This window comes from Polypterus senegalus, chromosome 12, assembly GCF_016835505.1.
Source record: "Polypterus senegalus isolate Bchr_013 chromosome 12, ASM1683550v1, whole genome shotgun sequence".
Classification (NCBI taxonomy): Eukaryota; Metazoa; Chordata; class Cladistia; order Polypteriformes; family Polypteridae; genus Polypterus; species Polypterus senegalus.
This window is the reverse complement of record NC_053165.1, coordinates 130,965,368-130,992,867: the sequence shown is the minus strand read 5'-3', so window position 1 is coordinate 130,992,867 and position 27,500 is coordinate 130,965,368. Positions and strand designations below refer to the sequence as shown.

At 36.6% G+C, this 27,500-nt stretch overlaps 1 protein-coding gene across 1 annotated transcript; it reads left to right on the top strand.

Moving 5' to 3' along the window:
• Nucleotides 1–117: 117 nt before the first annotated feature.
• Nucleotides 118–27,438, top strand: lactb (lactamase, beta). The gene is made up of 6 exons (XM_039773433.1): nucleotides 118–591; nucleotides 5,923–5,989; nucleotides 7,271–7,461; nucleotides 15,799–16,177; nucleotides 16,526–16,691; nucleotides 26,405–27,438. Exons 1-6 carry the CDS (start codon nucleotides 202–204, stop codon nucleotides 26,949–26,951), a joined length of 1,740 nt encoding a protein of 579 aa, XP_039629367.1. The 5' UTR covers nucleotides 118–201; the 3' UTR covers nucleotides 26,952–27,438.
• The last annotated feature ends 62 nt before the right edge of the window (nucleotides 27,439–27,500 follow it).

Below are 27,500 nucleotides of genomic sequence, written 5' to 3'. Positions count from 1 at the left end.
CCCCTGGTCTATACATTGGACAGCTACACCAGTTTGAAGTATGAGCTCCTTTTAAAAGACGAAGCCGACGATTACTTCGTCTAACCTGGCTCTGCAGGTCGGGTCTGATTTAGGATTGATTGCTACTGTCTGAACACAGTCGTCTGTAGCGGAGTCAGTGCAGAGGCACATAGGCAGGCAGCCTGGAGACTTCTACTTAACATGTTGCGTTTTGTTTTTGGTTTTTGTGTCCGAGGACGCAGCCAGAAGTGGCGTTGGAGAAGCCTGCAGTGGTACAGATCGTTAAATGCAAACGGCCAGCTTAATCAAGTTCCGTTTTCTCTCAGAAATTCTCCAGCGCTGCCCCCAAGCCGAGCCTTTCAGTCAGCTCAGCGTTTCTTTCCTTCAGACTATAAAGTGTACCGGCGATCCGTCTGGTTTCTAGGCTTTGGCATCGGGCTGCTTTTTACAGTGGGACTCACAGCGAGTGGTTGGCTGATTTTCGTGAGCAAATCGAAATGCGAGAAAAAACCCGCGGTATCCAAATCGAAGAGGAGAGACGCGTATGGAGATGCTATAGAAGTGAGCAGGGACTTGCTTCAGAGGCTCAAGGTACAGCAGTTGTAATTGAGGCCGCTTCACGCCCGGAGCGAGAGGCGCTGTGTGCCCCGCGGGCTAAAGCCTGGCGCCGCGTCGGGGTTACGGTGGCGTCTGTTACTGTGTGGGCAGCGTCGGAAGCTGCGTTTGAGCGCTGTTTGCATTGTTCTAAGTAGCAATAATACGTTTTATTTATATAGCGCCTTTCCTAAAGAAAACTTCCTTGTTCCTGTGGTGCCCGGAAAACTACGCGCTACAACAAACGTCAGGCAGAAAGTGACGGTTATACTGGTAAAACAAGTACTAACTGACACGGACTGCTTTCAGTTTGCATTTGTATTTAAGATTCCCCCCCAACCCCCCGTTTTTCTTTTGACTTTAGCTGATCTCTAAACGAAGTATGTAACTTTTAACTAATATCATTTTCAGTATTCCTGCTTAGGCTTCACAGAAGGGTAGTCCCGCGATTTGTTCTAATTAATTTAACAGTCGGCCAACATTTTTTATAGTGTTCTTACCAGTAGTGATGTGCAAAACGATTCTTTTTAGTGATTCTGTTTCGTTCAGTTCACAAAAATGAATCGAATCTTTAAATCTCTGATTCTTTCACTTCAAAAACATAAAAGCTATAATCTAGTTTATAGAATAGTATCATAACAGTGTTAACCACCAAGCAATATAAAAAGCAAGCAACAAAATAAGTAATTCACTAATAATAATAATGATCCTCTTTATTGAATTTTGACAAAATGAATATTTAACAATAAACAAAACAGTCGTACAAATAGAACCTTAGAATAGTGCACACATAACGATAAACTTGTAAGAACATTAAAATTATATGATTACATAAAACTGATTTCAGTTTTGGATTAATCTACCACAGTTTCCTTATTTTACATCCCATCTTTTCTGATGCAGTCTCCCATATCAGTGAACTGAACTGAGATTAAATGTGCTGCAAATCTCCTGTCTGCAATTCATTCCTCCATTTAGTACACAAACTGATCATTTCAGCATATTGAACTACGAGTCTCCTGTTTGCGCTGAACGAACTTGCAATATTTCTGCAGAACAGTAGAGGGCATACTGGTTCATTCAATCAGTCCACGTACTGAGACTGTCAATAGTCACTCAGTCAGAGTGAACCGATTAATGGGAGGTGCTTGGTGTCACCTACCAAGTCAGTCATTGGCTAGTTGTTGTCATGACTGTTTTGCTGGAACAGTTTACTGATAGGCTATTTCCTGAAGAAAGTAGCTATTTAAGTGAAGTTCTCTGGACTGTTGCGAAATGCAATATAAAATGTAGCATGCACTGTGTGTGCCTTGAAAAGATTTGTTTGTTAATGTCATTGTACCAGTATGCTCATTGAGAGACCAAGACAGGCACAAAAGAACTGGTCTGTTCGTTCATTACACATCACTACTTAACAGCAGGCACCCACACGAGGCGCTTTACAGAAATAGCACAATTACTGTTAAAATTGCAAACCCATACAAAAAATAAACAAGTTTCATTTGAGTTCATGATATACATTTGATTGAACTTCACGGCTTACCCACAAGACACACTTAGGTAGGCAGTTTATTTGTGCTGTCTCTTCAGTTTAACTCTAATTGATCTAATTAAACTAGGAGGTCTTTTTCCTAATTTCTTATTCTGCATCCAGAAAAGAATAGAATTTTGATTTTAAATAGTGCTGTGCAAAATTATTCTTTTTAGTGATTTGATTCATTTCGTTCAGTTCACCAAAAAGATTTGAATTTTTGAATCGCTGACTCGTTCACTTCAAAAACAAGTTATGATACTATTCCCGATTTTAAACTACAATATATAACTGTGTAACAACTTTAAACACCAAACAATATAAAAACCAAACAATAAAATAAGTAATTCGCACATTATAATAATCCTCTTTAATTAATTTTGACAATAAATACTATTTCAAGGATAAATCGGAAAAAAAACAACCATACAAATAGAAGCTTCGAATAGTGTACACATCACAACAATACTGTGAAAACATTGAAATATGACTAAATAAAATTTATTTTCAGTTTTGGATTAATCTCCCGCAATTTCCTTCTGTTATATCCTGTTCTTTCTGATGCAATCTAGCATACACATATCATCAGTGCAGTGAATTGCAATTCAGTGTCAGTTGTCTGCTGTTTCTTCCTCTAATTAACTTACATGTTTCCCCGGATTTGTAGGGGCCATACTGCTTCATTCCATCAGTCAGTATACTGAGATGGTCATGGTCACTCAGTCCAATTGAACCGATCAATGGGAGGTGCTTCGTGTTATCCACCAAGTCAGTCATTGGCTAGTTGTCATTAAGACAATTTTGCTGAAACAATTTCCTGATAGGCTATTTCACGAAGACAGCAGCCATTTACGCGAAGTTATGACAACAGTTCCGGACAGTTGTGAAATGCAATATAAGACATACTACACACTGCACATGCCTTGAAAAGATTAATTCTTTAATGTCAGCGAACCAGTATGTTCATTCGGAGGCCAAGAGAAATGCAAAAGGACTAGTTTGTTTGTTCACTGCACATCACTCATTTTTACATTTCAAAGATACTTAGAAATATTTATGTTTTTCTTTAGCTTTAAATGCTTAACTCTCTTTTGTTGTTTTCCTGTTAATTTGCTCCATTCCTGTGCAGTTTGCTCCTTTATCCTAACAATTGCAATGTACAATGAGCAGAGCAAACACCCGGGTCAACGACACTGAATGCTGAAAGACTGCAACTACTACAGGGTCAGACCCACTAACGTGTTTGTTAATAAATAATAGGTTAAATAACCAGAAAGGCAGAATGAAAATATTGAAAACCAAGTTAAAACAAGTTTTAAAATGTGAGCATGGTATAACAGTCAGATGCATTAACTGATAGAAAAGTTTCACATTTTTTAGTTACTTTATCTAAGAGTTAGGTAGGTTAGATGCGAGGTAAGCTGCCACACATTTCTTCATCAAGGTAAAATTAATAGTGACTTTATACAATTTTAAAGATCCTTTTCAATATCACCAGTGCTCATTTAGCTACTTTGGCCAATGCACAGACTGAAACTTTAGTGGCTGCCACTGGCTTGACAGACAATGCCTAAAAGGTATAGAGGAATATTTTGGACAGAATTAAATAAATAAAAGTACTGTGAAATGTGACAAAACATAAAGGTAAAGAGCATGACATTTAGTTAATTTTGTCCATTATATTCCTCCAGATGCAACATGCAATACGGCTTGAATTTCAAACTACCACTTTCACTCACCAGAGCTGAGGGGGTGGGCTGTAACGAGAACTGCTTTGTTGGTTGGTGAATAGTCCACAGAGCTCACATATGTGCCTTGCTTGACTTGGAAATCCTATGGCTCATGCACAAGCTCAAAGTTGTGACTGTGCACATCCACTGCGAGTACATGAAAAAGCAGCTGCTTTAACTCTGTAAACTCCGAATTGATCATTAGGAGCCTGCATCTAAAGTGTCTGCTGTAAATGTTGCATTTCATGGCTGAAGGTTCAAGTCCTGTGTACTGACAGTTCACCAATTAAAACACAGCACTTGCTAGATCCTGGCCTCTCAGCTTTGATGAGTTTTAAATTCAAGCCATAGTTGATGTTGAGTTTGGGAAAAATAGTACAGGTAAAATTAAATAAATAACCAATAAAAAAATGTTCAATGACACATTTATTGAGGCTAACATTTCATGCTTTTTCTTTATTTAATGTTTCATTTCACAGTATTTTAATTTGCATGTTTATTTCATTTTGTCCAAAACATTCCTTCATAAAAGAAAGGTGTAAAATAAATAAATAAATATGAAGCTCGCCTATCGTACATTTAGCCTTGTGTTTTATTCACTAATTACTGATTCCTGCCTGCAGCGCTGCTGGGGTCTTGTGCTGAGAGGTATCAAGTCTTGACCTAACCTCTTATCCACCTGCTGTATTATTTTTTTTAATTGAGTTTAACATGTCTGAGCAATTACATGTAATTTTTGCCTTTTTTAAATTAGTGTGTGAACTGTGCCCCCTTTTGCTGTCTTTTTCAACCTGAAGTTTTTACCTGCTTATTTTAAGCAACTATGCATGTGTCATGCTTTGCAGACACACTGTAAGCAAAAAAGTAAACATAATAATAATATGGATTATAATTGTTTTTTATTTGTGATTCAATTGAAAACACATTACAGCTCTACTTTGCATGTTTCTTTGTGACACCCAGTTTGGAAAGCTCTGGTTTAAAAAGATATTTTATTTTCATTATTACTTGTATTTTTTTCATAATTGACACATTCAGCAATTATACTGTGCAGATGACTACAAACACTTTAAGCACCAGAATGTGAAAGAGAGTTTTAAATACCATTAGTCTTGTCAATTTTTACTTTAATAAACCTTTTCTTAAAATGGTTACCTCCCATCATTACTTGCAAGTGAGGGCAAAGTTCTACAGTTGGTGTACATGTTGTACTTTATAGTGCTACCAAAGACATTAAACCCCACAAATGAAAAGCGCTATTGTATTTATTTGAATTTTTTTCCCTAATTACCAGTTTTTGGCTAAGAATATTTAAAAAAGGCCAAAACTGTATAATTCCGGGACATATTAACTTAGGTATACTTGTAAAATGTCTTAAAACATGTAAAGAACCAGTTTATTTTTAAGTTGTTTCACCTGGAATTTTGGTAGCCAAGGTATTCCTCATTCATCTTTTAATGCCCATTGCATGTGAAAGTAAAATTGATAAGGCCAGCATAGTGTCAAAGAAAGTAACGCAGCTAAATCACAATTCCAGAGTTATGAGTTCAAGTCTAAGCCTGGACACTATCTGTGCTGAGCTTGCAATTCTCTCCATGCCTGCTTAGGGTTTTTCTGTAAGTTTTCCGATTTCCTAAAGATGTACAGGTTGGGTTATTTAGCCCTAACTGTGAAAGTGTAGGTGTGTGAGTGATTTTACTCTGGGATTCAGCAAGAGTTTGTTTCAGCTTTGTTGTTCTTGGATAAGCTCCACTTCCAACTCTACTTTCGAATGAGTGGATATGAAAACGTGGATGACACAAGGCAAGTCTGTTTGCAAAGCGCTTCACACAAAACACTGAAACTGTGTGCTTTAGCAAAAATGACATTATTTGAGATTTAAATAGTTTACTTGTTGGCTGTAGTTTACATACACATGTGACCTAAATCTTTTGACTGCAAGACGGTATTTTCTTCACTATGCATCTCATGTTCATACAAGCTGATATATCATGTTGTAACATTTTAAATACAAGTATTTTAACAATATACAAGTAACTTATGGCCTCTTTTTGATTTGGTGTTTAGGATGAAGTGGGAGCACCAGGTGTGGTGGTTGGAGTATCTGTGAATGGAGAGCAAGTTTGGGCTGAAGGTTGGTAATCTGTTTAGTATTGTATGGTATATGATATGTAAAGCATTTTGTATAAAATTCTTGTTAAAAAAAAAAAAAAAAGTACAAGTGCATTAAGAAATTTGGATAATGTAACATTCTCAAACCTGCTTAATCTAGTTCAGGGTCACAGTGGGGTGCATCTCCAGGCGTGTAGAAAATAGCCCTGGATAAAGTGACAGTCCATCACTGGACCTATTCACACTGGATCAAGTTAGAGTTGCCTACCCTAACTAGCATAACTTTCATGTCTTTGGTGATGTGGGAGTAAAGCATGATGAACAGATTGAAATATTAAAATGTGTGTCAAACTCATTACTAACTCAATTTTTGTATATTTTTAGCTGTACTTTAAGCACATGCTCATTGTACTCCATTTTTTTACCATATCCCAAAGATATGTGCATTAGGTTAATAGATGACCCTAAACTAGCCTAGCATCACTGCGATAGCTGGACTATTTCATGGACATGCTTGCTGCAATGGATTATTCTCTTCCTTTTCTTGATGCTGCTTGGATAGACTGCAGCACCTTTAAAGAGTAAATTGAAATGAGTGGGTTAGTAAGAGAATGAGTGAATTAATTTCTGAAAAAATTCTTCAAAGAACTGAGCCTACTTTCTTATTAGCCCTGCTCTTTTCATGTTATAGATATAACATACTGTACCTGTAAAACCTTGCATTTGCACAGTTTAGTAAGGGCCAGCTTTCTACAATCCTCTGTTGTTTAGGTACTTGGCTGAGCACATAAAGAGACACAGTGGTTGCAGGACTTTCTTTTAACAAATTGATGCTAATCGGACTGCTATGTCAATTACATTTGCCATTATTTTCCAGTTTCAACCTTTATGGTAACAAGCATGATTAAGCTATCCTGATCTCTTTTTCTAAGATCTAGCTATTTTCTTCCTTTTAAAAAATCTTGTTTATTCAATCAGTAGTTTACTAAAGATCAGTAAAACAACAATGAAGTAGCTGCCCCTGTCATTTGCATGTGTGTCTGCACATTTGTTCATGAACACTGTTAAATTAATACTGCTCCTGATTTAACTCCTCATTAAAGTCACTGGCCTTTTCCTACTCCTTTTTGTACAGTGAGAAAGTTCATTCAAGGCTTCATATACAGTACATACACAAACACCCACACAGATTTTAAGTCTTACTATATTAGAAAATGGTTGCAAAATGACAATTTTGCATTGGTTTGAAATGGACAGTGGTATTATGAGCAATTCATTTACCAAATCTGAACTGTTTTTTCAGGATTTGGTTTTGCCGATGTGGAAAATCGAGTACCTTGTAAGCCTGAGACCATGATGAGGATTGCTAGCATCAGTAAGACTCTTACTGTGTCTGCTGTTGCTAAATTGTGGGAGCAAGGGAAGTTGGATTTAGATGCTCCAGTGCAGAAGTATGTCCCAGTATTCCCAGAGAAAAAATATCAAGGTGAAAGTGTAAGTGAATTTTTATATATTTGAGTTTGTTTTCTTGTAGATATGTTGTGAAATATGTGAATTATATATTTGGGTTAATTTTTTAATATCTCTTAATATTAACTGATATGGAAGTTCAACATTATGCCCTAAAACCGCAGGTTCTGGTGGTGTTGTTTTCTCTGAATTGTTCCAATGGGAAACACCAGCTTGAAGAACATACATATGCAGTTTACCACTGGGAATCTGGCATTTCCCATCTGTCCTATAGCACATGAATGTGCCAAAATTCTCGAACAATAACCTAAGATGTGTGCATAAACAAAAGATGTACAGCTGGTATTAATTTAAGGAAGATAAAAGAAAATAAATAAATAGCAGTGTCAGTAATTCAAGTCTACATGATTTCCTCATGCCTGTCACACACAAAATGCAAAACAAGTGTAATAGTCTAGGGCCCCAATCCAGGGTGAAACTAAATAGCACAGTATATTAACCACTCTAAGGCTGACACAACAGCACGCTCATGGTGATATTCCTGACTAAGAGCTTTTTACTTTTTGGTGTTACCCATATGTTACATTAATCTTGTAATTAATATTATATAATACTGTTTGTACTACCTTTTTTCACTCCCTTTAAGAATTTTGTTGTGGCATAGAAAAACAGATGTTATGTTTATATGTTTTATAGTAGAAACTGAAAAAAAACATGGACAGATTCTGCTAAACATTGTTGGTTACTAAATAAGTACCATTTCAATCAGTACTGTAAAATGATTTAGCTATTTTTGAAAGAAGTGGCAAACATCTTTTAAATTAATTTATTCCTCTATTCACATACTTTCCTTCATATACAGTATTTCACAACCATGGGGGTCAGAGATCATTCTGGCAGCAGTGCAACAAACCTATCCTGGGAAAAACCACCAGTCAATAACGGGGCACATTATTATACACATCTGCACTCCCCTGTAGAGGACGGGGCCAATTCATGGACATCTTTCTTAAAATGAGATTAGTATATAGCAGGGTTATTTCTTAGCTTGCACTTAGTGCTGATTCTAAAATTGGCTAAAACCGATTCAGTAAATTGATTTTAGTATACTGTATACAGTGTTAATAAAAGTAGCCAAAACTGACAGAAGAGTTTGATTTCCGTCAGGGAAATCCCTGCTAATTGTTGTGTATTTTAACCACAAAAAAAAAAATTGTAAATGGCAAACTTTGCTGTATTCAAAAGAAAGAAGCACTCTGTCTCCCGAATCTGTTGGTCAAATGGCAGCTAGTTCTGTGATGTATTTCATTCATCCTGACTTAAAGGGACAACACTGGAGAATGGGTGGAAGTGATGCCAATCATCTTTGTTCTGGCTGTGCTTCTCCATTCTACAAAGGTAAATGGAGACCAAGTGAATAACTGTTCCACACGATGTCCTTTCCCCTGGGTGTCCTTGAATCGAGAGACTCACCACATATTCTGTGTTTGACAATCGTTTATATGAGAGTTTGGTCCCATCTTTTGCCTAATGCTCATGTAATAGCTTCTGCCACTGAAATACTACATACGGCTTAGATGACTGTGCAATTGAAATTCATAAGGATAATTAATGTATTTATTACAACTTAAAAATCATCCATACATAACTACTTTGCATAATACATCATTTATCATTAACAAAGTAACAATTTTTTCAGACCAGTTAGTTAGCCTTTTACTTTTTGCTTCCTTCATTCTAATCATTTATTTTAGGTATTTAAACACATGGTAGTGTAATTACAATACTCCAATTAGGGAAATAGGCAAAAGAATTGTTGCACAACAACAAAATTAGCAACAAGAGTAATCATTGTTTTTGCCAGGCTCCATCAAATTATTATTTATTTCAACTCCTAAAAATCTGCCCTTTTTGTGACCTCTAAGAACTAGAGAAAGTGGTACATGGACTGAGCAAACAATTTCAATCTTTTTTTGTAGATGTACATAAAAATTAAGACACATGCTGGGAAGAATGATTGACTATATTGAGAAACAGTGTACTTGTGAGCTCTGTATTCATATTGTGTTAATTTAAAAATATTAGGTGTGTACTAGGGATGCTCCAATCAATTGACCGACAATCTAAATCGGCTAATTTTCACAAAAAAAAAAAAAGTCTTGATCTGTAAATTGGCTAATCACAAAAAACAATATTTTCAGCTCCCGCCTTTCTAAGCTTTATGGTATGTGGCGAATGGCTGGGGTTTATGCCCAGTCAGGACGTCTGAAGGACGGAAGGACTGGGAAAGGAGCAGTACCTCTCCTGGAATACGAGAAGGCAACTGACCTGGTGGATGCTGGGGCTACAGGAACGGAGCTTGGAGGCTCAACCTTGAGGGGACCCATGGCCACTGCCAGGGGGCGCCTGGATGGCGCAGAAGCCATGGTATGCAGCACTTCCGCCACACCAGGAAGTGCTGCCGGACCAGGAAACATGTACATTCGGAGTGCTTCCTGGTGCCCATACAGCACTTCAGCCACACTACGAAGTGCTGCAGGAAGGTCATCAGGGAGCACCTGGAGCACAACCAAGCACATTATAAAAAGGGCTGCCTCACTCCATTCAGGAGCCAGAGTCGGGTGGTAGTGGACAGAGCTTGCAAGAGAGGAGTGGAGGTGGCAGAAGAGAAGGAAGGAATAAAGAAAAGGACTGTGAGAATTATTGTGGTGTTTTGGGTACTGTGTGTGCAGGAGCAGAAATTAAATGTATGTTCTTGGAATTCTGGCTGTCTCAGTGTCTGTCTGTGTTTGGGCATCTTTCACAGGTAATTTAGTTGTAGTGCTCCTTCATGCAAATTATTACGATAGTAGAACCAGCCTGCGTATCCTGCAGGGTCATTCCATATCAAATCATCCGATTTTCCAGAAATCCCACGCACTTCGGTCTCAAAAAAGTCTGAAAAAAAATACCAGGTTTACCCATGTTATCCAGATGACATCCTGTAGAATTATTTTGATGTAAGATCATACTTTTTAAGATTCAGCCAATTTTGTGAGAGGAGTGTCAAATTTGATACAGCTTTATTTTTTTTGTCAGTTTCACAGGACCATATCTCAAGAACTAAGCCACCTAGCTTAGCTATAGGTGTTATACATAATAAAATCAAAATGCTTGGTGCAGATGACCCCACTTGATAAGAACAGACCTCCAAAAATGGAAAACGAAATATTTTGCATCTTTGGCTTTGCCATGTTTAGTCTGTTAGAAGCATACTTGTAACTGATACAACCTGCTGAAATTATTTCCATGTGTAGAGACCTACATGGGGCTTTTCAAAATATTATAAATAAACAAGAAACTACATCAGGGTTTGACCAGCAGACCTCTCGAATGTGAAAAAAATCATTTTGGGTTTAATTTTCAGAACAGCTTAATGTACTGTGGGAATGTCCATACATGGTGTCTTCTTTCTCCAACAAAACAAGTCTTACTTTTCTTATGTGAATCTTGCATTTTCATTTTCCATTCTAAACGGGTTAAATTCACCATTTGTCAGTACTGGTAATCCTCAAGTACTGTATCACTAACTTGGGTATAGGATTAATGGAAAAATATAAATCACCAAAGGCACATTAAGCACAACTGATGTACAATAGCTGCTTGATTTATCATTATCATTTTAGCATTAAATACAACACTAGTTATAAGTGTTAACATTTTGGTATTGCAGCAGCCGTAATGTGACCCATTTTGTTTCTGTTTTCAATTGAAGTACAGAGTGTATGGTATCTTTGTCTCTGAGATCAAGATGGTACTGCCTCCTGCTGACTGTTGTATGTGCACTAAGCAGTGAAATGACACACTGTAATGGCACCCAACAAATATTGTCTCTAGGTGGCCAATGGAAAGATGGTACTGGATAGTTTGGATGCATGAAACATATCAGGATGCCTGATTCCACTTCACTCTTGTCACGAACCACACCAATTCAGCATTTTTCATCATACACACACCTAAAGGATTATTAGGAACACCATACTAATACGGTGTTTGACCCCCTTTTGCCTTAAGAACTGACTTAATTCTACGTGGCATTGATTCAACAAGGTGCTGAAAGCATTCTTTAGAAATGTTGGCCCATATTGATAGGATAGCATCTTGCAGTTGATGGAGAATTGTGGGATGCACATCCAGGGCACGAAGCTCCTGTTCCACCACATCCCAAAGATGCTCTATTGGGTTGAGATCTGGTGACAGTGGGGGGCATTTTAGTACAGTGAACTCATTGTCATGTTCAAGAAACCAATTTGAAATGATTCGAGCTTTGTGACATGGTGCATTATCCTGCTGGAAGTAGCCATCAGAGGATGGGTACATGGTGGTCATGAAGGGATGGACATGGTCAGAAACAATGCTCAGGTAGCCCGTGGCATTTAAACGATGCCCAATTGGCACTAAGGGGCCTAAAGTGTGCCAAGAAAACATCCCCCACACTATTACACCACCACCACCAGCCTGCACAGTGGTAACAAGGCATGATGGATCCATGTTCTCATTCTGTTTACGCCAAATTCTGACTCTACCATTTGAATGTCTCAACAGAAATCGAGACTCATCAGACCAGGCAACATTTTTCCAGTCTTCAACTGTCCAATTTTGGTGAGCTTGTGCAAATTGTAGCCTCTTTTTCCTATTTGTAGTGGAGATGAGTGGTACCCGGTGGGGTCTTCTGCTGTTGTAGCCCATCCGCCTCAAGGTTGTGCGTGTTGTGGCTTCACAAATGCTTTGCTGCATACCTCGGTTGTAACGAGTGGTTATTTCACTCAAAGTTGCTCTTCTATCAGCTTGAATCAGTTGGCCTATTCTCCTTTGACCTCTAGCATCAACAAGGCATTTTCGCCCACAGGACTGCCGCATACTGGATGTTTTTCCCTTTTCACACCATTGTTTGTAAACCCTAGTAATGGTTGTGCGTGAAAATCCCAGTAACTGAACAGATGGTGCCAGATGGGCCGGTCTGAGTATTTCACAAACAACCATGCAACGCTCAGAATTGCTTAAATCACCTTTCTTTCCCATTCTGACATTCAGTTTGGAGTTCAGGAGATTGTCCTGACCAGGACCACACCCCTAAATGCATTGAAGCAACTGCCATGTGATTGGTTGATTAGATAATTGCATTAATGAGAAATTGAACAGGTGTTCCTAATAATCCTTTAGGTGAGTGTACATGCACTCAACAGAGCCTCCAATAGGACTGTGAGGATTGTGAGAGGGCAGGATCTCAGCTGCTGCTTAAGTGGTGAATATTCGGATAGTCAATTAACTCTCCTCATCAGACACCTGGCTGACTTTGAGTTTTCCATCTTCTGTAGGGATGAAACAGTGGTATTCTCAAGTACTAGGTACACTCTTGGCTATGGAGAATCACATTCTCTGTTCAGCAAAATGAGATTGTCATTTGATGTGAAAAAAGTTTGACATTTTTGATAACTTACTGATTGAAAACTTAATTATTACCATTATTGACACATGGCACATTCAGCCAATGTTTAAGATGGAAAATAAACATGGAAAGTTTGCATAAGAAAAGTAAGGTTGTGTTTTGAGAAAGAAGGGTCAATGTAGAATAAATAAAAAATATATTTAAAAAATTATCTGCACATTCCCATATGCTATTAGGGTACTCTGAAAATGAAATCCAAAATGATTTTTTGAATTTGACAGGTCTACTGTTCAAACCCTGATTCAGTTACTTTTCTGTTTATTGATTTTTCAGAAAGCCTGTATAGTTCTCTGCATAAGGAAGAGAATCAAAAGTCAGTGTTGGTTACAAATATGTGTTTCTGAGGTCTAAACATAGCTAAGCCCAAAACTCAAATTTTGGTCAGTTTCAAGGGGTTGTTTTAACCATGCAGGGTCATCTGGACCAAATGTTTTAATTTTGTCACATACTATACCAGCCTGCAAAATGTCAGCCTGCTTGAAGACTTAGTTTTTGAGTGATGGACTTGTGAAATTTGATGAAAAAATGAGGCCAGATAAAATTGACATGCCCCTCCCCTCAGCAAACTGGCTGTATCTTGGAAAGTATTGATCTTACATCAAAAGAATTTTACACTGTGTCTCCTGACTAACATGGTTACACCTGGTACTTTTCAGTACCAGACTGTTGAGTCCAAAGGCTGTTGGTTGATTTGACATGGAATGACCCAATTTTGAGATTGCTGCTTAGTAAACAATAAGCTTTTTTATAGATTTGTACTATGTTTATTATTTGTTGCTGTGTGTCATACATCATATGTTTTGGTAAGAAACACGTTCTACATAATCAAAATCCATGTTTTATAATTAAACCTCAAGAATTATGAATGTCTAGCTGATACACTGAAGAAAAAAAAACCTGTATAAATGTAATAAATGTATATTTTAACAGCAAATAACTGTAGAACAACTAATGATTTAAAATGATTAAATCATATAGGTGGTTATATATTTACATTTAAGCAGTGTTTAATTGCCAATATCAATTCATTGATTGCGTGAAGAAAAAAAATTATTATTTCAGATAAGTGCATTGCAGAAAAATTGAAACAATATGACAGTTTATAATTATGACATATATATAGTATTTTCTTTTATGCCTTATATATTATGGATAAATATTTTTGTATTTATGTTATTATTTAACATATAAATTGTACTGAAATGTGATCTATTTTAGTATATTTATGGTCACTGAACAATTAGCCTACATAATTTAATTTTATTAATACAAAATGAACAGTTAAAATCTGTGGCCTATGGTTTAATTATAAAAATACCAAAGTTAACACTTTAATATACGTAGGACATAACACTTCCATGCATATGGTTATGTAAGAGCTTAGTGTAAAAAGTTTTTTAAAGGGACAAAGGAAAAAAAATCTGAATCGGCCAATCAAGTAACATGTAATCAGTGATCGGTATTGGCCTTAAAAAAACAGATTGGAGCATGCCTAGTTTGTACATTTTGACACACCTTTACACAAATTTGAAGTACTACAGAAGTTTGAAAGGCTCTGCTTAACACATCTAAAGAATAATTCTAAATTTGTCCAGGTGTTGAAAATGTTTAAGAGTGATGACTTTAAAACTATAAGACATGCAGATCACATTACAAGCACTCAATGCAAAAGTGATTGCAAAATATTTTGAAAAATGATCCTGCTAAGTAATAGTGTCACCTACGGTGTGTTACACTTGAAGTGAAAGTGTAATAATTGAAGAATATGGAAAGTGGTATGTTGTACCTAAAAGAATACTAAAAACCAAACGTTTTTGATGCAAGGAGTAATTTAAGCCAGTTGCTGTAAATGAAAAAAACTGCTGTAGTCCACGGGTGGTTTGAGTGTAAAGTAGAGAATTGTAATGTTTTAGGGTTATAGCTATTGTTGTTTTCTGACAGTATCCTGAGTGCTTCAAAGTGCTGTGACTTAAATTTTGTCACCAACCGTACTGTAGTATCTCTCTGTTCATTTTGGTGAAGGTTAGATCAATAGAAGAAAACAGGCAATTCAGCCCAACAGTGCTTGCCTATCAGAATATCACCAATTTAAACTGCATTTTTTAGATTTCTAGTGACAGATCACATCTAATCTTAACTGTTAAAAATAAACAAAAATATATCATAAAGTAGTAACTACCAGAAAAACAAAAGTAAGAATGCAGAGATTTTGTAAAAGGCGGATGCCTGCACAGTTCCCAGAAGAATGAAGTCTTAGTTACTACCACAGGACAGTGCAATGCAGAAAACTAATATAAAGTAACAAAAATGCTCATGTTGTTTGGCTGTGTAAAGCTTATATCACAGTCCTTTTCACTTATGACTTTATGCAAGGTGGTTTATAAGTTTAGGATGTATGTATTAACATGTTTATACTGTAGATAGGTTTTACAGGAGCACAAGCAGGTTTGTTTTGCCAACAAAATAAACTTGATTGTGTCTTATAAATGGCTTTTCATCTTGCCATTTTAAGTACCTACCTTTCATTGTGTATGTATATATATATTTTTTTTTATTTAACTTAATCCTGGCTTTAAAACTTAGCAAGGGCTTTGTCTTATTTTGTTTTTCACTTTTCCTTGATAGCACAGCCTTCTGTTGTCTCTGAAATCCACTTGTTCATTCTTTTTGGGACTTTTCTTTTATGACTTCAACTGTATTCCTTTAATTTTGAACATAATTTAAATATTGATGTTATTGAAAAAGTAGTGCTTCTCCTTTCTCCCAAAACACCTGAAAGCATCCCTGTCATAGCCACTGTCAGGTAAAAATCAGTATAATAAAGAGCAAAAAATTGTTTTGAACAAGTCTTGTTTGTGATTTGGTTTCCCCAGGTCAAAATTACTACTAGAATGCTTGTATCACATTTAAGTGGGATTCGCCACTATGAGAAAGATCCTAACAAAGTTAAAGAAGAAAAAGAAAAAACAAACCAAAAGCAGAAAATGAAAAAAGAGAAAGCCATAAATGATGGAAATGACAGTAAAACAGAACCAGGGAATTCTGAGAGGAAAAAATCCATGATGACTAACAAGAACCACATTTCATCTTCGGACCTGCAACATGATAATGCTGATGTCAAAGAAAAACCATCTAAGCTCTCAACAAATAAAAAAGAGTTTGAACAGGAAGAATATTATCTTAAAGAAAAGTTTGACAGTGTAACAGATGCATTAAAACTTTTTAAAGATGACCCTCTTATTTTTAAACCAGGTAAGCATGTTGAGGAATTTGTGAGGATGACAGTGGCTGAGTGAAACCTTTGATCAGTGTTGCACTCTTCCATAAAGCTTCCTTCATATTGTATCTGCCCTGTAACTGCTGCCTCCAGCCATTAACCTCTATCAAGTAGTGAAGCCTCTGGAGGATTCATTTGTTGAGGTGTTTTCCAAGCTACTGCCCCACTAAATGCAAACAATTATGTTGCTTATTCAGAATGCTACAACATTTTATCAATCTTGTTGAAATATGCTTTGAATATAAATTAATCATATTGAATTAAAAGAAAAAAAAGATTTTATTCAGTTTTTCCCCATAAAATATGCTTTGTCTGTTTTTAAGGAAGCCAGTTTTTGTACTCTACCCACGCCTTTACTCTTCTTAGTGCTGTTGTTGAAGGAGCATCAGGACAAAAGTTTCTTGATCATATGATGGCTCTTTTCCATGATTTGGGCATGCTAAATACTGTTCCAGATGAAAATGATCCCATTATTTACAACAGATCCAGGTAACTGTACAGTATGTAAATATTCTGAAAGTCTAATTTTCTTGCTGTTAGAGTTCTAGAATTCAGGAAGTGGTTTGAATTGCGTGTATGCTTTTTTTATTAATTATTTATAGTTTAAATGAAATGAAAAAACAAGATCACAGGTCACAGTAAATTAGGCAGATAGCATAGAGCTGATAAATACATAATTGTTTGACATAAAAATAATTAACATTTAAAATAGAGAAGTAGTTTTGTTTATATGTGTGAGTGTGCCTTGTGATGGACTAGAAACCAATTTGGGATTCATACCTGCCTTACTCCCCAGTGCTGTTGGAAAGGATTTGGACCCTGTGACTCTGGGCAGGACAAAGTAGGTTTGTTAATAGATGATTAGCTGTCTTTTAATCATTGGAGAAACTTTATTTTTCTATGCATATACAGTACTTGGAATTATTCAGTAGTGTAATACATGCAAGTCCCTTGGGTGAGATTGTTTGTTACTTCTGATTTGTACTTTCAATATGGTTTTTCTGTATATTTAGAATGCTGAATGGCCTGTTTTGCAGTGTTTCTTCTGACTTAAAAAAATATGGAGTATAGAGACTAAAAAATTAACAAAAGACTACTTGAGACATGGGTGGCACTGTAAATTTACAGATATACCCTGAGTCCATGTGAGTTTTCCTCTTGCGGTCCCAAAGACATGCAGGTTAGGTTAACTGATGTTTCCAAATTAGCTTGGGTGTATGAGTGAATGACCTCTGTAGTGGACTGGTGTCCTGGGTCCTCATGCATAACGACATGCGTAGAATTCACACTAAAACATGGCGTACTGGCAAAAGCAGAAATGTGTGTACGTACAAAAAAATTCAGATGCATAAATCTGTGCGCTCGCTAACTTCCACGTTCTTCTGCTACATAAATCCCAGTCAATGAGAAAAGTAACGCATGTGCATGCGCCTGCCGCCACTCCCAAACTCCTCCCAGAATTACGCCTCTTTGAATATGCAAATCAATATAAATAGCCATTATGCTCAGCGTTCTGTGAAAAGGCAATGGCAAAAGCACGGGGGAAAAGAGAAGAATTTCAGCGAATACCAAGTGGAAGCAAGGAAAAACTTACTATTTGTTAGTTTAAACAGTGGTATAAACAACAAAAGGAAGTTGATCGAGTGACACAGAGTGTCAGAGAAACTCGAAAGCTGAAGTTAACAAAGTTGCACAATGCCCGAAATAAAAAAGAAGTCAGATATCAAAGTCGCCGTGAAAAGGCGAGTCGTAGCCCACTGTCTGAGCGTCATATGAAAGCTTATTAGGGTACAGAGAAAAGAAAAAGATAGGCACACAGCGGGGAAAAAAGCTCAAAATGTCAACTTTAATCTCGAAATTTCCACTTTAATAACGTAGTTATTAAGTGAAAAACTTCTAATTGACAAGTTAGTAAAAAAAAAAAAGCATATTTTGGAAGGATGTATTTCTAGTAAGAGTTGTTTAAATAACAGAGCACTGACATGTATAGGTCTATGAGGTTTTCAATTACATGCATGGCCTTGAAATAGTTTTCAGAATATTTAAATGAAGGGATTTTTTGTAAGAGTTCAAATTATATTAATAAAAATTCATCAAAATAGTGTCTGTGCAAGTAACCATATCTCAAGTTTTGAACTACCAGAAGTTTCCCATAAATGTAACTGTTTATGGATAATAAAGAACACTACGGTGGACCAAGTCGAGAGTGAGAATTCATGCCATAGTCATGGAGCCCAAGCCTTCACTACCCACTCATACCTAGTAGGCCAATATCTGTGAAGAAGCAGGCTATTTGTTATTCCAAATAAATCAAAGTATGACATTATCCAGACTATTAAGGAAGCAGTTTTATAAACTGCAACGCAATCGAAAAGTGTTAGTGCTTTGGAATAACCATTTGTAACTTTAGCAATTCTTTCTACCAGTTGCAAATGTATACTAAACCAGGTAAGGGAGCCTTGCCTCATGCTAAAAAAGAAATTTTGCATGAAAAGATTTTTTATGAAGGTTTCTGTAACTGTGCTGCTATAGTATGTAAACTGATGTTGCACAGTTAAAGGAAACTTTTCAAATTTAGATCGGCGAGTGAGGGTGTTTACAGAAACTAATATACTTCAACTTATCTTGCTGTCATTTGCAGGCAGGGAACTTGTCTGTTCAGAGCTTCCTTTATAAAGTACCCAAACCTCAGCTCCAGTACACAAGCAAAGTGTATCTCAGTAGTAATTGTGAAATACAACTTCCCTATCTTGTATTATTACTTAACGCAAAAAGTCTGTTTTTTTTAATTAATTGGGCAATTGAGGCTTTTGAATCTAAACACAATAGTATTACCCAGGATTTGATCTTTTCTTTTTTGGGCCAGACCCAAACCAAAGTTGTCTGGCAAATAATATACAGTGTTTGTTTTGCTGTGTTAGGGTCCTAAGTTGACCCTATTCTCCCCTTTATACACTTTATTAAGTAAAACTTAACAAAATGTGTGAAATCCCTTCCCTTATATATTCTTTAACCTCAACTAGACAAAGCAAAAGAATAGGCAGAAGAGTTACACTTTCATTCATTATGTATTATAGTTAATACACCCTAACTATACAATCTGATAGTGTTAGATGTGTAGTTTTAAACAGCACATAAACTTTTAGTTACATTAGATTCTTTCTGGTCACCTCTCTTCAGATCATAATCTTTGTGGAGCCAAAATGGTCTCTAAGTGAAAACTGGTATTCTGTAGATGGAGAAGTGGTAATGAGAGAGTAGAGAGGCAAAAAGAACAAACTTACAACAGTTCCTGTGACATGTCAAGGACCAATGGGGCATCATGGTATAGAGTGACCCTCCAGATTCAACAACCATTCCTAACAGGCTACAATCCAGAATCCAACTGCCTACTTCATACCTTTTTTAAATGATGACCTCATTCCATCTCTAGGCTAACCTTATTACCTATTCATGTTTGTCTATCTGGTCAGTTTATGGCGTTCCTGGTGGAATGGCTAATAGCATGACTTATAACAAAGCACCCTTGCAAAACCGCTTACAAGTAGATAGGTGCCTATTAATGCTAGCTGTCCTTAAATTCATGCTTTGCAATTTCAGCTAGGGATTACCTACAAGCAAAGGTTTTATGTGATAAATGAACTAACCTAAGAATTTTTATGTTAGACATTAATAAAAAATATTAACCTACATGCTAGATGTGATTCTACACTACAAATACTTGGCAAAATATGTCTTTATAAAATGAACGAAACATGTCAGACTTAACAACTGAAAAGCTGTTAAGTATCAGAAGTCACATGAAGTGTGAATTGGTATTTATATAATTAGCTCCAATTTTGCATCTCACAGTCCTATCCTCATCAGTGAACAAAAATCTCACTCATCAGATTCCTTTTAGCATTTGCATAACACACATGGTATGCCATAAAAGGAAATGTCAAATAGCATAGCAAAATACATATTTTATGATGTCATAATGCAGTCAACTGCAGTGCTACATTGTTTGTTTTTTATGTTTCTTTCACATTTTACATATCTTTTAGGTAGGAGTGGCTGAGGTTGAGATTCCTGGAAGGCTTTTAATTAAAGCATAAATGAGGTGGGCAATAAACAAAATGATAGTCCCAAAACAGTGCCTGCACTTGCAGTGTATCAGATACAATATAAATTCTATTTGCTCCTTATACAATATAGGGCCTACATAATCGCCGTCCTCAGTGTAATGTTTGTGGCATGTCTTGTGGCCTACTCTCAAGATATTTTGCTACTCTTTAGTTTATCTGGAAGGCTCCATTAACATGTCTTTTTTTGGTATCCTTGTTTTCATTTCCTCGAGTGTTCCAGAATGATGCCTGTCTTATAATGCTGGTCCTCTAATGTTTTTTAAATATGTCTCACCTTTTGACATTGTTTTCTCATGATTTGACATGTTCTAGGGTGCAGGTTCAATCTTTTTAATAAGATTTCATTTGGGACTCTGTCAGACCACTTGATCTCCAGGATCTGTCATATAAACTTGTTAGTGAATGTCTGAATTGTACTGTATTCATGTCTGCTGTACCATTCTCTGTGTTTCTGATTCATACAGCATGACTACTTTCACATTTGAGTTGAAAATCCTCAGTTCTGTATTTTGTGGAAGGGCATATGGATTTCCAGACAGGTCTCAAATTGGCAAACTCAAATCTGCTTTTCTGATTCTAATCATCATGTCTTTGTCTCTGCCCCGTGTCTTGCTAATTAAACTGCTCCAGTAGATACATTTGTTGACATCTATGTTCTTCCTTGCTATCATGATAGGGTCTTCATGCTTGTTGCTTGTGCATTGCAGTTTGGTCTTTACTTGACTAATTTTAGTCCAGTGTGTTTCAGTGTTTCATTCAATCATCCTCTTTCTCCTGCCTATCTTGGACTGGGTGGAGCAGCAGGACTAGGCCTAGGTGTCTAGGTGTTTTAGTTTACTTGCTAGTACCCAGTAAACATCTTTTCTCAGACATCACATATGCTTTTCAATAACTCAGTCAAGGAAAATGAGGAAAAGGTTGCCTAACTCCTGTAGTGACCTGGAATTCCTCTGCTAGCCTTACATTATACAAATGTCTAATGATGCCAACCACCATCTATGATAACTTACTGTGTTGCAGTATGCTCCAAAATAACGCTCTTTCTGTACCATCAAGACCTTTTGTCTTCACCATCAAAAACCTTTTCAGAGTTGATAAAGGTTACATAGAGTGGAGCTTGCCATTTGGTTGTCTGTTTTGACCATGATCTGAAATGTGATGATCTGTTTAGTACTGGATTGTTCCTTGCTGAATCCTGCCAGCTCTTAATTTCTTGTTGCAGGTTGCCTAAATTTTATTTGGGAGGACTGTTCTTGGAATTGAGAGCAAAGTGATCCCCTTCCAGTTCCCAGACTGAGAAAAATTAGCAGTCTTTGGCAGTTTGATTTAAAGCCCTTTTCCCCATTCTGTTTGAACTTCTTTAGTGGCCCAAATCAAGTTAAGGGGTTTTATATAATTCATCCACCACATCTGTTCGTGCTGCTTTTCTTAATTTAGTTTAAATGCTCGGAAAATGTACTGCTTGCTTATTTCTCCAATATTAAATACCAGCATCTTACCTGGTTCCAGATTTGTTGCATTCTGTCTTTTTACAACATCTTATAGATTTTTTTTTTCTTTCTTCATCTAGACCAGGCATGTGCAACCTTGACAGGACTATGGGCCGGATTAGAAAGTAGAAAGATTACGCGGGCCGGAGTACTTCAGGATATAGATGTATTTTTCGAAATCGAAAATGCATGAAGGCCAAAAAAAAAAACCAAATATTTATTAATATATTATTTAATAAAACTCTTTATTAATGCGACGATTGAGATTGCATGGTGGACACAAGCTTATGAATATTAGGAGATATTGTGGACGTGGAAACTCGCAACATGTTTTCTAGGTGCTTATCAGTAATACGCGTCCTAGTTTTGGATTTTACGAAGTTCATCCTTGAAAAAAGTTGCTCGCATTTAATAGGTGCTGCCAAATAGAGTCATTCTTTTCTGAGCAAAAGCTGTCCGCTTGTCACGGGGGAAATAATTTTTATAATAGTCAAGTAATTCAATATCATTGAATTTTGATTTCAGGACAAGGTTCTCTTGTAGTTCAATTAATTCCATTTGCAATGAAAGTGGAGCTAGTTCGACATCAACATCAAATGGACAAGAGAAAATTTGCAAATTTGCTTCTTGATTTTTAAAATCATGGAACCTAGTGTTGAATTCTCCACTCAATGAATTTAATTCATTCGCAAACGATTCACAATCAAAATCTTTGTGGTTCGCAAGTGTGGGAAAATGATAAGTATTGCCTTCCTTCAATTGGCTTTCCCAGAGTCGAAGCTTATTTTGAAATGATTTTATGTGTCCATAAAGCTCATGAATCATTTGTCCCCGAGTTTGTAATTTAGCATTAAGTTCATTTAGATGTGTTGTTAGGTCGACAAGAAATGCAAGATCACACAGCCAGGGTTTGTTTTCTAGCTCTGGAATAGGTTTTCCTTTCATGTCCATGAAAAGAGATAGCTCATTTCTCAAATCATAAAAATGTTTCAACATTTTTCCCTTGCTAAGCCAACGCACTTCACAATAAAATGTAAGATCTTCATGGTCAGAAAGAAAGTCAGCCAGAAATTCTTGAAATTGGCATTGATTTAGTGCCCTGGATTTAATGAAGTTTATTCATGCAGTTATTGTGCCCATCACATGTGCAAATTTAACTGATTTTGCATATAAGTTTTGCTGGTGTATAATGCAATGTAATACCGACAAATCTTCGGTATTGATTTTGTTACTTGATAATTCGGTTTTTATTTGGGCAACAACTCCGATGTTTGGTCCAAGCATCGATGGAGCTCCATCGGTGGATATTCCGCATAACTTTTCCCACTTTAAATCAAATACAGTAAAAACAGTTTTTACTTCCTGGAAAATGTCTTCACCCCTTGTTGTATTCTTCATTGATTGGAGAGCAAGCAATTCTTCCGTACAATTGAAGCTAGCGTCAACTCCGCGAATAAATATAGCCAATTGAGCGGTATCATTGGGAGTCTGTACTCTCATCAAGAGCAATGGAAAATGCTTCAAATTTTGATGCAATATTTTTAATGCTTAATTTTATGTCACTGGCCATTTTGTCGGGTTATTGTCCAACGAGAAAGACTTATCTTTTCCATTTCATGGCTTTTCTCTGGACACAGAACTTTTGTGACTGCAGTAAGGCATTCCTTGACAAACTCGCCTTCAGAATATGGTTTTGAGTGCTTCACAATTTTTTCGCTAGCAATAAAACTTGGACGAACAATATTGTCAGCTACATCAGTATGTTTGCGGAATAACATCTGTTGTGCCGATACACATTTTTTTCAAATTTTGTATCTTATCGGTTCTTGGTTTACAGAGCAGTGAGATGCAGCAGAGTCAACGACTACGTGACTAAGAGCTCTTGCACACTTTAAACGTGCAACAGTTCCGGACGTGCCATAAAAGTAGGGGAAGCACAATATAAAGTACTTCAGAAAACACTGGCCGCATCATACTATCAGAAATAATCCAACAATACCACAAGAACAAACAGGCATCACAAAGAGGGTTAACGGGCCAGATTCAATGATACTTGGAAAAGTCGTTGCGGGCCGTATAAAATCAGTACCACGGGCCATAGGTTGCAAGAAAATGGTGCTTCCTGTTACCAGTTCATTGAGGGTGCAGAAATCAGCAAACATTATTCTATATTCATAATTGTAAACCATTTCTACCCATCTTTTTCTCTCTTCTTCTCCCTCTGTTATCATTAACCATTTTGGTACTTATTTCTTATTATTGATTCATCAAAATCAATACATCTCTTTTGGGCACTATTGTATGCAATTAGTTATAGAACTGGTTGTTTCTACTTTTGCTGTTTTTGTTGGTGCGTACCACTGGTACTGATTGTGGCTGGCACCAATTTTATTAAGCTTCTGAAAGCCTTCTTGGTTAATAGCAAGGCTACTTCTACAGGGGTCATTTTCAGCAGTGTTTTGCCTGTATGTAGTTTAGTTTCACCTAGGGTGTTCAAACCTGTTTTTACATATACCCACAACTGCTAGTTTATACTGCTCATCCTTATGTGTACTTGAGCACATTTTCCCATCTTTAGTAGTGTTCTCACACTCCAAGTTCCTGGAATCAGTGATAAAATGTGGCTTATCTCTCTGAAAGTTGTCTTTGGTTGAATTACAGTGGGCTTTGCAGATTCATCTTGGTTTTCACAAATAAGTCTTCAGGATAGAGCCTTACTTCAACCTTCTCATGATACTGGTTTTCAATGATGTGTTGAATTGCGTAACTGTGTAATTCTTGATGTGGGTATTATCAGCTTATTACAAGGGATTATAACAAGGGCACCAACCAAGAGAAATAGTGGTGCACAATTTCATCTAGCCTCAACCCCATTACAGAATTACTTGACTCCCACCAGCATAGCTCAAGTTGTGATGTGCACTTGTAATGTATGAGACCTGGTAATTAAGTTTTCTGGTTGACATCACATATCTGGATCTGTGCTGAAACTCAAGTCAGGACATACTGATTGTTGACCCATCAATAGAGCCAGATTGTGTGTTCTATTATTCATCTGTCTATCTGTATATCCATTTTCTGATCCTGTTTAGTGCAATAAAGGTTCATCAGAAGCTGGAACCTATCTTGACATCATTAGATACATAGAAGGAATCACACCTTGATGGAATGCCAGTTCATTTCAGGGCATATTGATGTCACTGTGCCTACTTGGAAATGCCTGTCATCATAATACACATATTTAGGATTTGGGAAGAAAGTGGAGTACCTGAAGATTCAGGAAGCATTCATCTTCTAAATAGACAGTGAACGTGATGCTGACTGAGATTCAAGCCTAGAATTCCATAGCTGCATTGCAGCAGCTCTAACTATTGTGTCACCTCGTAATACTAATGTTACGAATGCAGATTAAACATAGTATTCAGTGTGACATAACATATGTATTTAAGGTAATACTGAAAACTTAATTTTACTTCTAAAATTTGGAGGCTAGAACAAGCAAAACTGTTGATCCTTCAGAGCCAGCTTACATATTAAATATATTGATGTCTGTCCATCCATTTTCTTATACAGCTTAGTCCAATAAATATTTGAAGCAAGGTGAAGGTTACCTCTACAGCCTCAGAGTACATGGCAGAAACCAAACTTGGATGGAATTCCACTTCACTGTATAGCACACTCATATATACTATACTCCTGAATACTCAGTACACTGCTATTGGACATGGAAAGAAAGTGAAAAGCTTGGAGACGTGGAAAACATGCAGACTCCACATAGATAGTGACACAGAATGGGCCAATATTCAAACCCAAGACTCTACATCCGTGAAGCAGCAACACTAACCAGCATGACTTTTTCAGTCTTTCTGTTTATGATAAAAATGTGAATGGCTGTTGCTAACAGCAGAACTGATTACCATAGACAATTAATTTTCATCACTGCAAGTGTAATGGATTGTTTTTTGATACACCTTTTTAACCCATCTTAGATATAATCAAAAATTCTTATTTACTTTTCAGGATCGAGAAAAATATGTTATTGTAAAGGTTGGTGTGTGGCAGAAATGGAGCTTCATGTAAAGTACATGTTCCTCAAAATATATCAGATACCAAATTGTCAGCAGCATATTTGCAATAATTAAATTTTAACATTATTTTGAGTAAAATAAAAGTAACATAACACTCATAAACATGTTTAGTCCAATTCAGATTCTCCATAGCTGAAGCCTGTCCCAGAAGCACTGAGTACAAGGCAGGAAATAAGCTTTTCAATGATTTCAAAAAGATGCGTGCATGCCTAGAGATTCATAAAACAATAGTGGTACAGTATTTGTTTTATTTCTAAAATAGTTCACACATTTAGTAATTTGTTTAACCAGTTTTAAATAAATAATTTACACCAAATAAAAGTTGAAATGTTAAACAAAAACAACCAAACTGAGGAAGATGTGTGTAAATTGCTATTAATACTGCATTTGAATTTGCCATTTGTTTGTAATTCCCTAAACTAACAGCAGTAATAGTATAAATATGTGTGCATGATATATTTTGAAAATTAATATTTCTCTTAAATTTCTTTGTTTAGATATTACAGATTTAATAAGAAAGGTCGACTTGTCAACTGCCCTTATGTTGACAACTCCTACAAGTGGGCAGGTGGCGGTTTCTTATCGACAGTTGGTGACCTTCTTCAGTTTGGAAATGCTACGCTTTACAGCTATCAGATGCAGCAGGAAATAAATGAAAACTACTGCCAGAACCTTCCTGGTTATCTCAAACCAGTGACTGTCAAGGAAATGTGGACTCCAGTGGCTAATACAGAGATGCCCAAGGACAAAGACATGAAATATGGAATGGGCTGGGTTGTTGTAGAGAAAAAGCAACGGTGTGGTAGTTGTCACATAGCTCGGCATTGCATCTCTCACACTGGTGCGGCTGTGGGTGCCAGCAGCATTCTTTTGGTGCTTCCTGATGACCAAACATACGCAACACCTAGCAGTGGACAAGATACCTGCTCTTTTCCACGGGGTGTAGTGGTGTCTATTATCTGCAACATGCAATCAGCAAGCTTTCAGAAGACTGCCCAAAAGATTGCTATGGAATTTGAGAAGGCAGAAAGGCATTGTCAGTAGAAGAATTTTCTTTTTCTTAAATATATGATTGCCTATGGTTTTTAAAAGACGAGAATTTTTACTTGAATCATAACTTGGACAAAACTGGCACAAGGATGTAATTGTCTTTCTTAGTTGCATTTTATGACCTTCCACATAGTGCCATGACTCACTAAGTATTATTTGGAAGAATAATTTTTACACATAATAATTTTTAGTCTTCTTATGTAGAAATAATCTGTTTTCACTTTTATATATATATTATATATAGAATATATATATTCTGCTAAATTGGTACAGATACCAAATTTAAACAGGGTTTATATTACTGAATTTATTACAGTAATACTAGAGTCTGCTACACAAATGGTAATTACCTAAGTTCCAGTGACTTAATCAAATGCCCTAAAACATAATCTGCATCTCTCTGTCAAGTAACTTTCATACTGTCGTGATGTTACTGTGAAAAGTAATTTTTTAAATAAAATCATAGTTTGCTGTAACAACATCCCCATGATTAGTTGGACGTTTAATGAATGGAATAAGCACACTTTTAAAGGAAACAGGATG

Excerpts from the sequence above, each read along its gene's own strand:
- lactb (XM_039773433.1), top strand. The coding sequence starts at position 202 with ATGTTGCGTTTTGTTTTTGGTTTTTGTGTCCGAGGACGCAGCCAGAAG. Across the intron at positions 16,178-16,525 it reads CCCTCTTATTTTTAAACCAG|GAAGCCAGTTTTTGTACTCT; the intron begins GTAAGCATGTTG and ends TCTGTTTTTAAG. Across the intron at positions 16,692-26,404 it reads ATTATTTACAACAGATCCAG|ATATTACAGATTTAATAAGA; the intron begins GTAACTGTACAG and ends TTCTTTGTTTAG.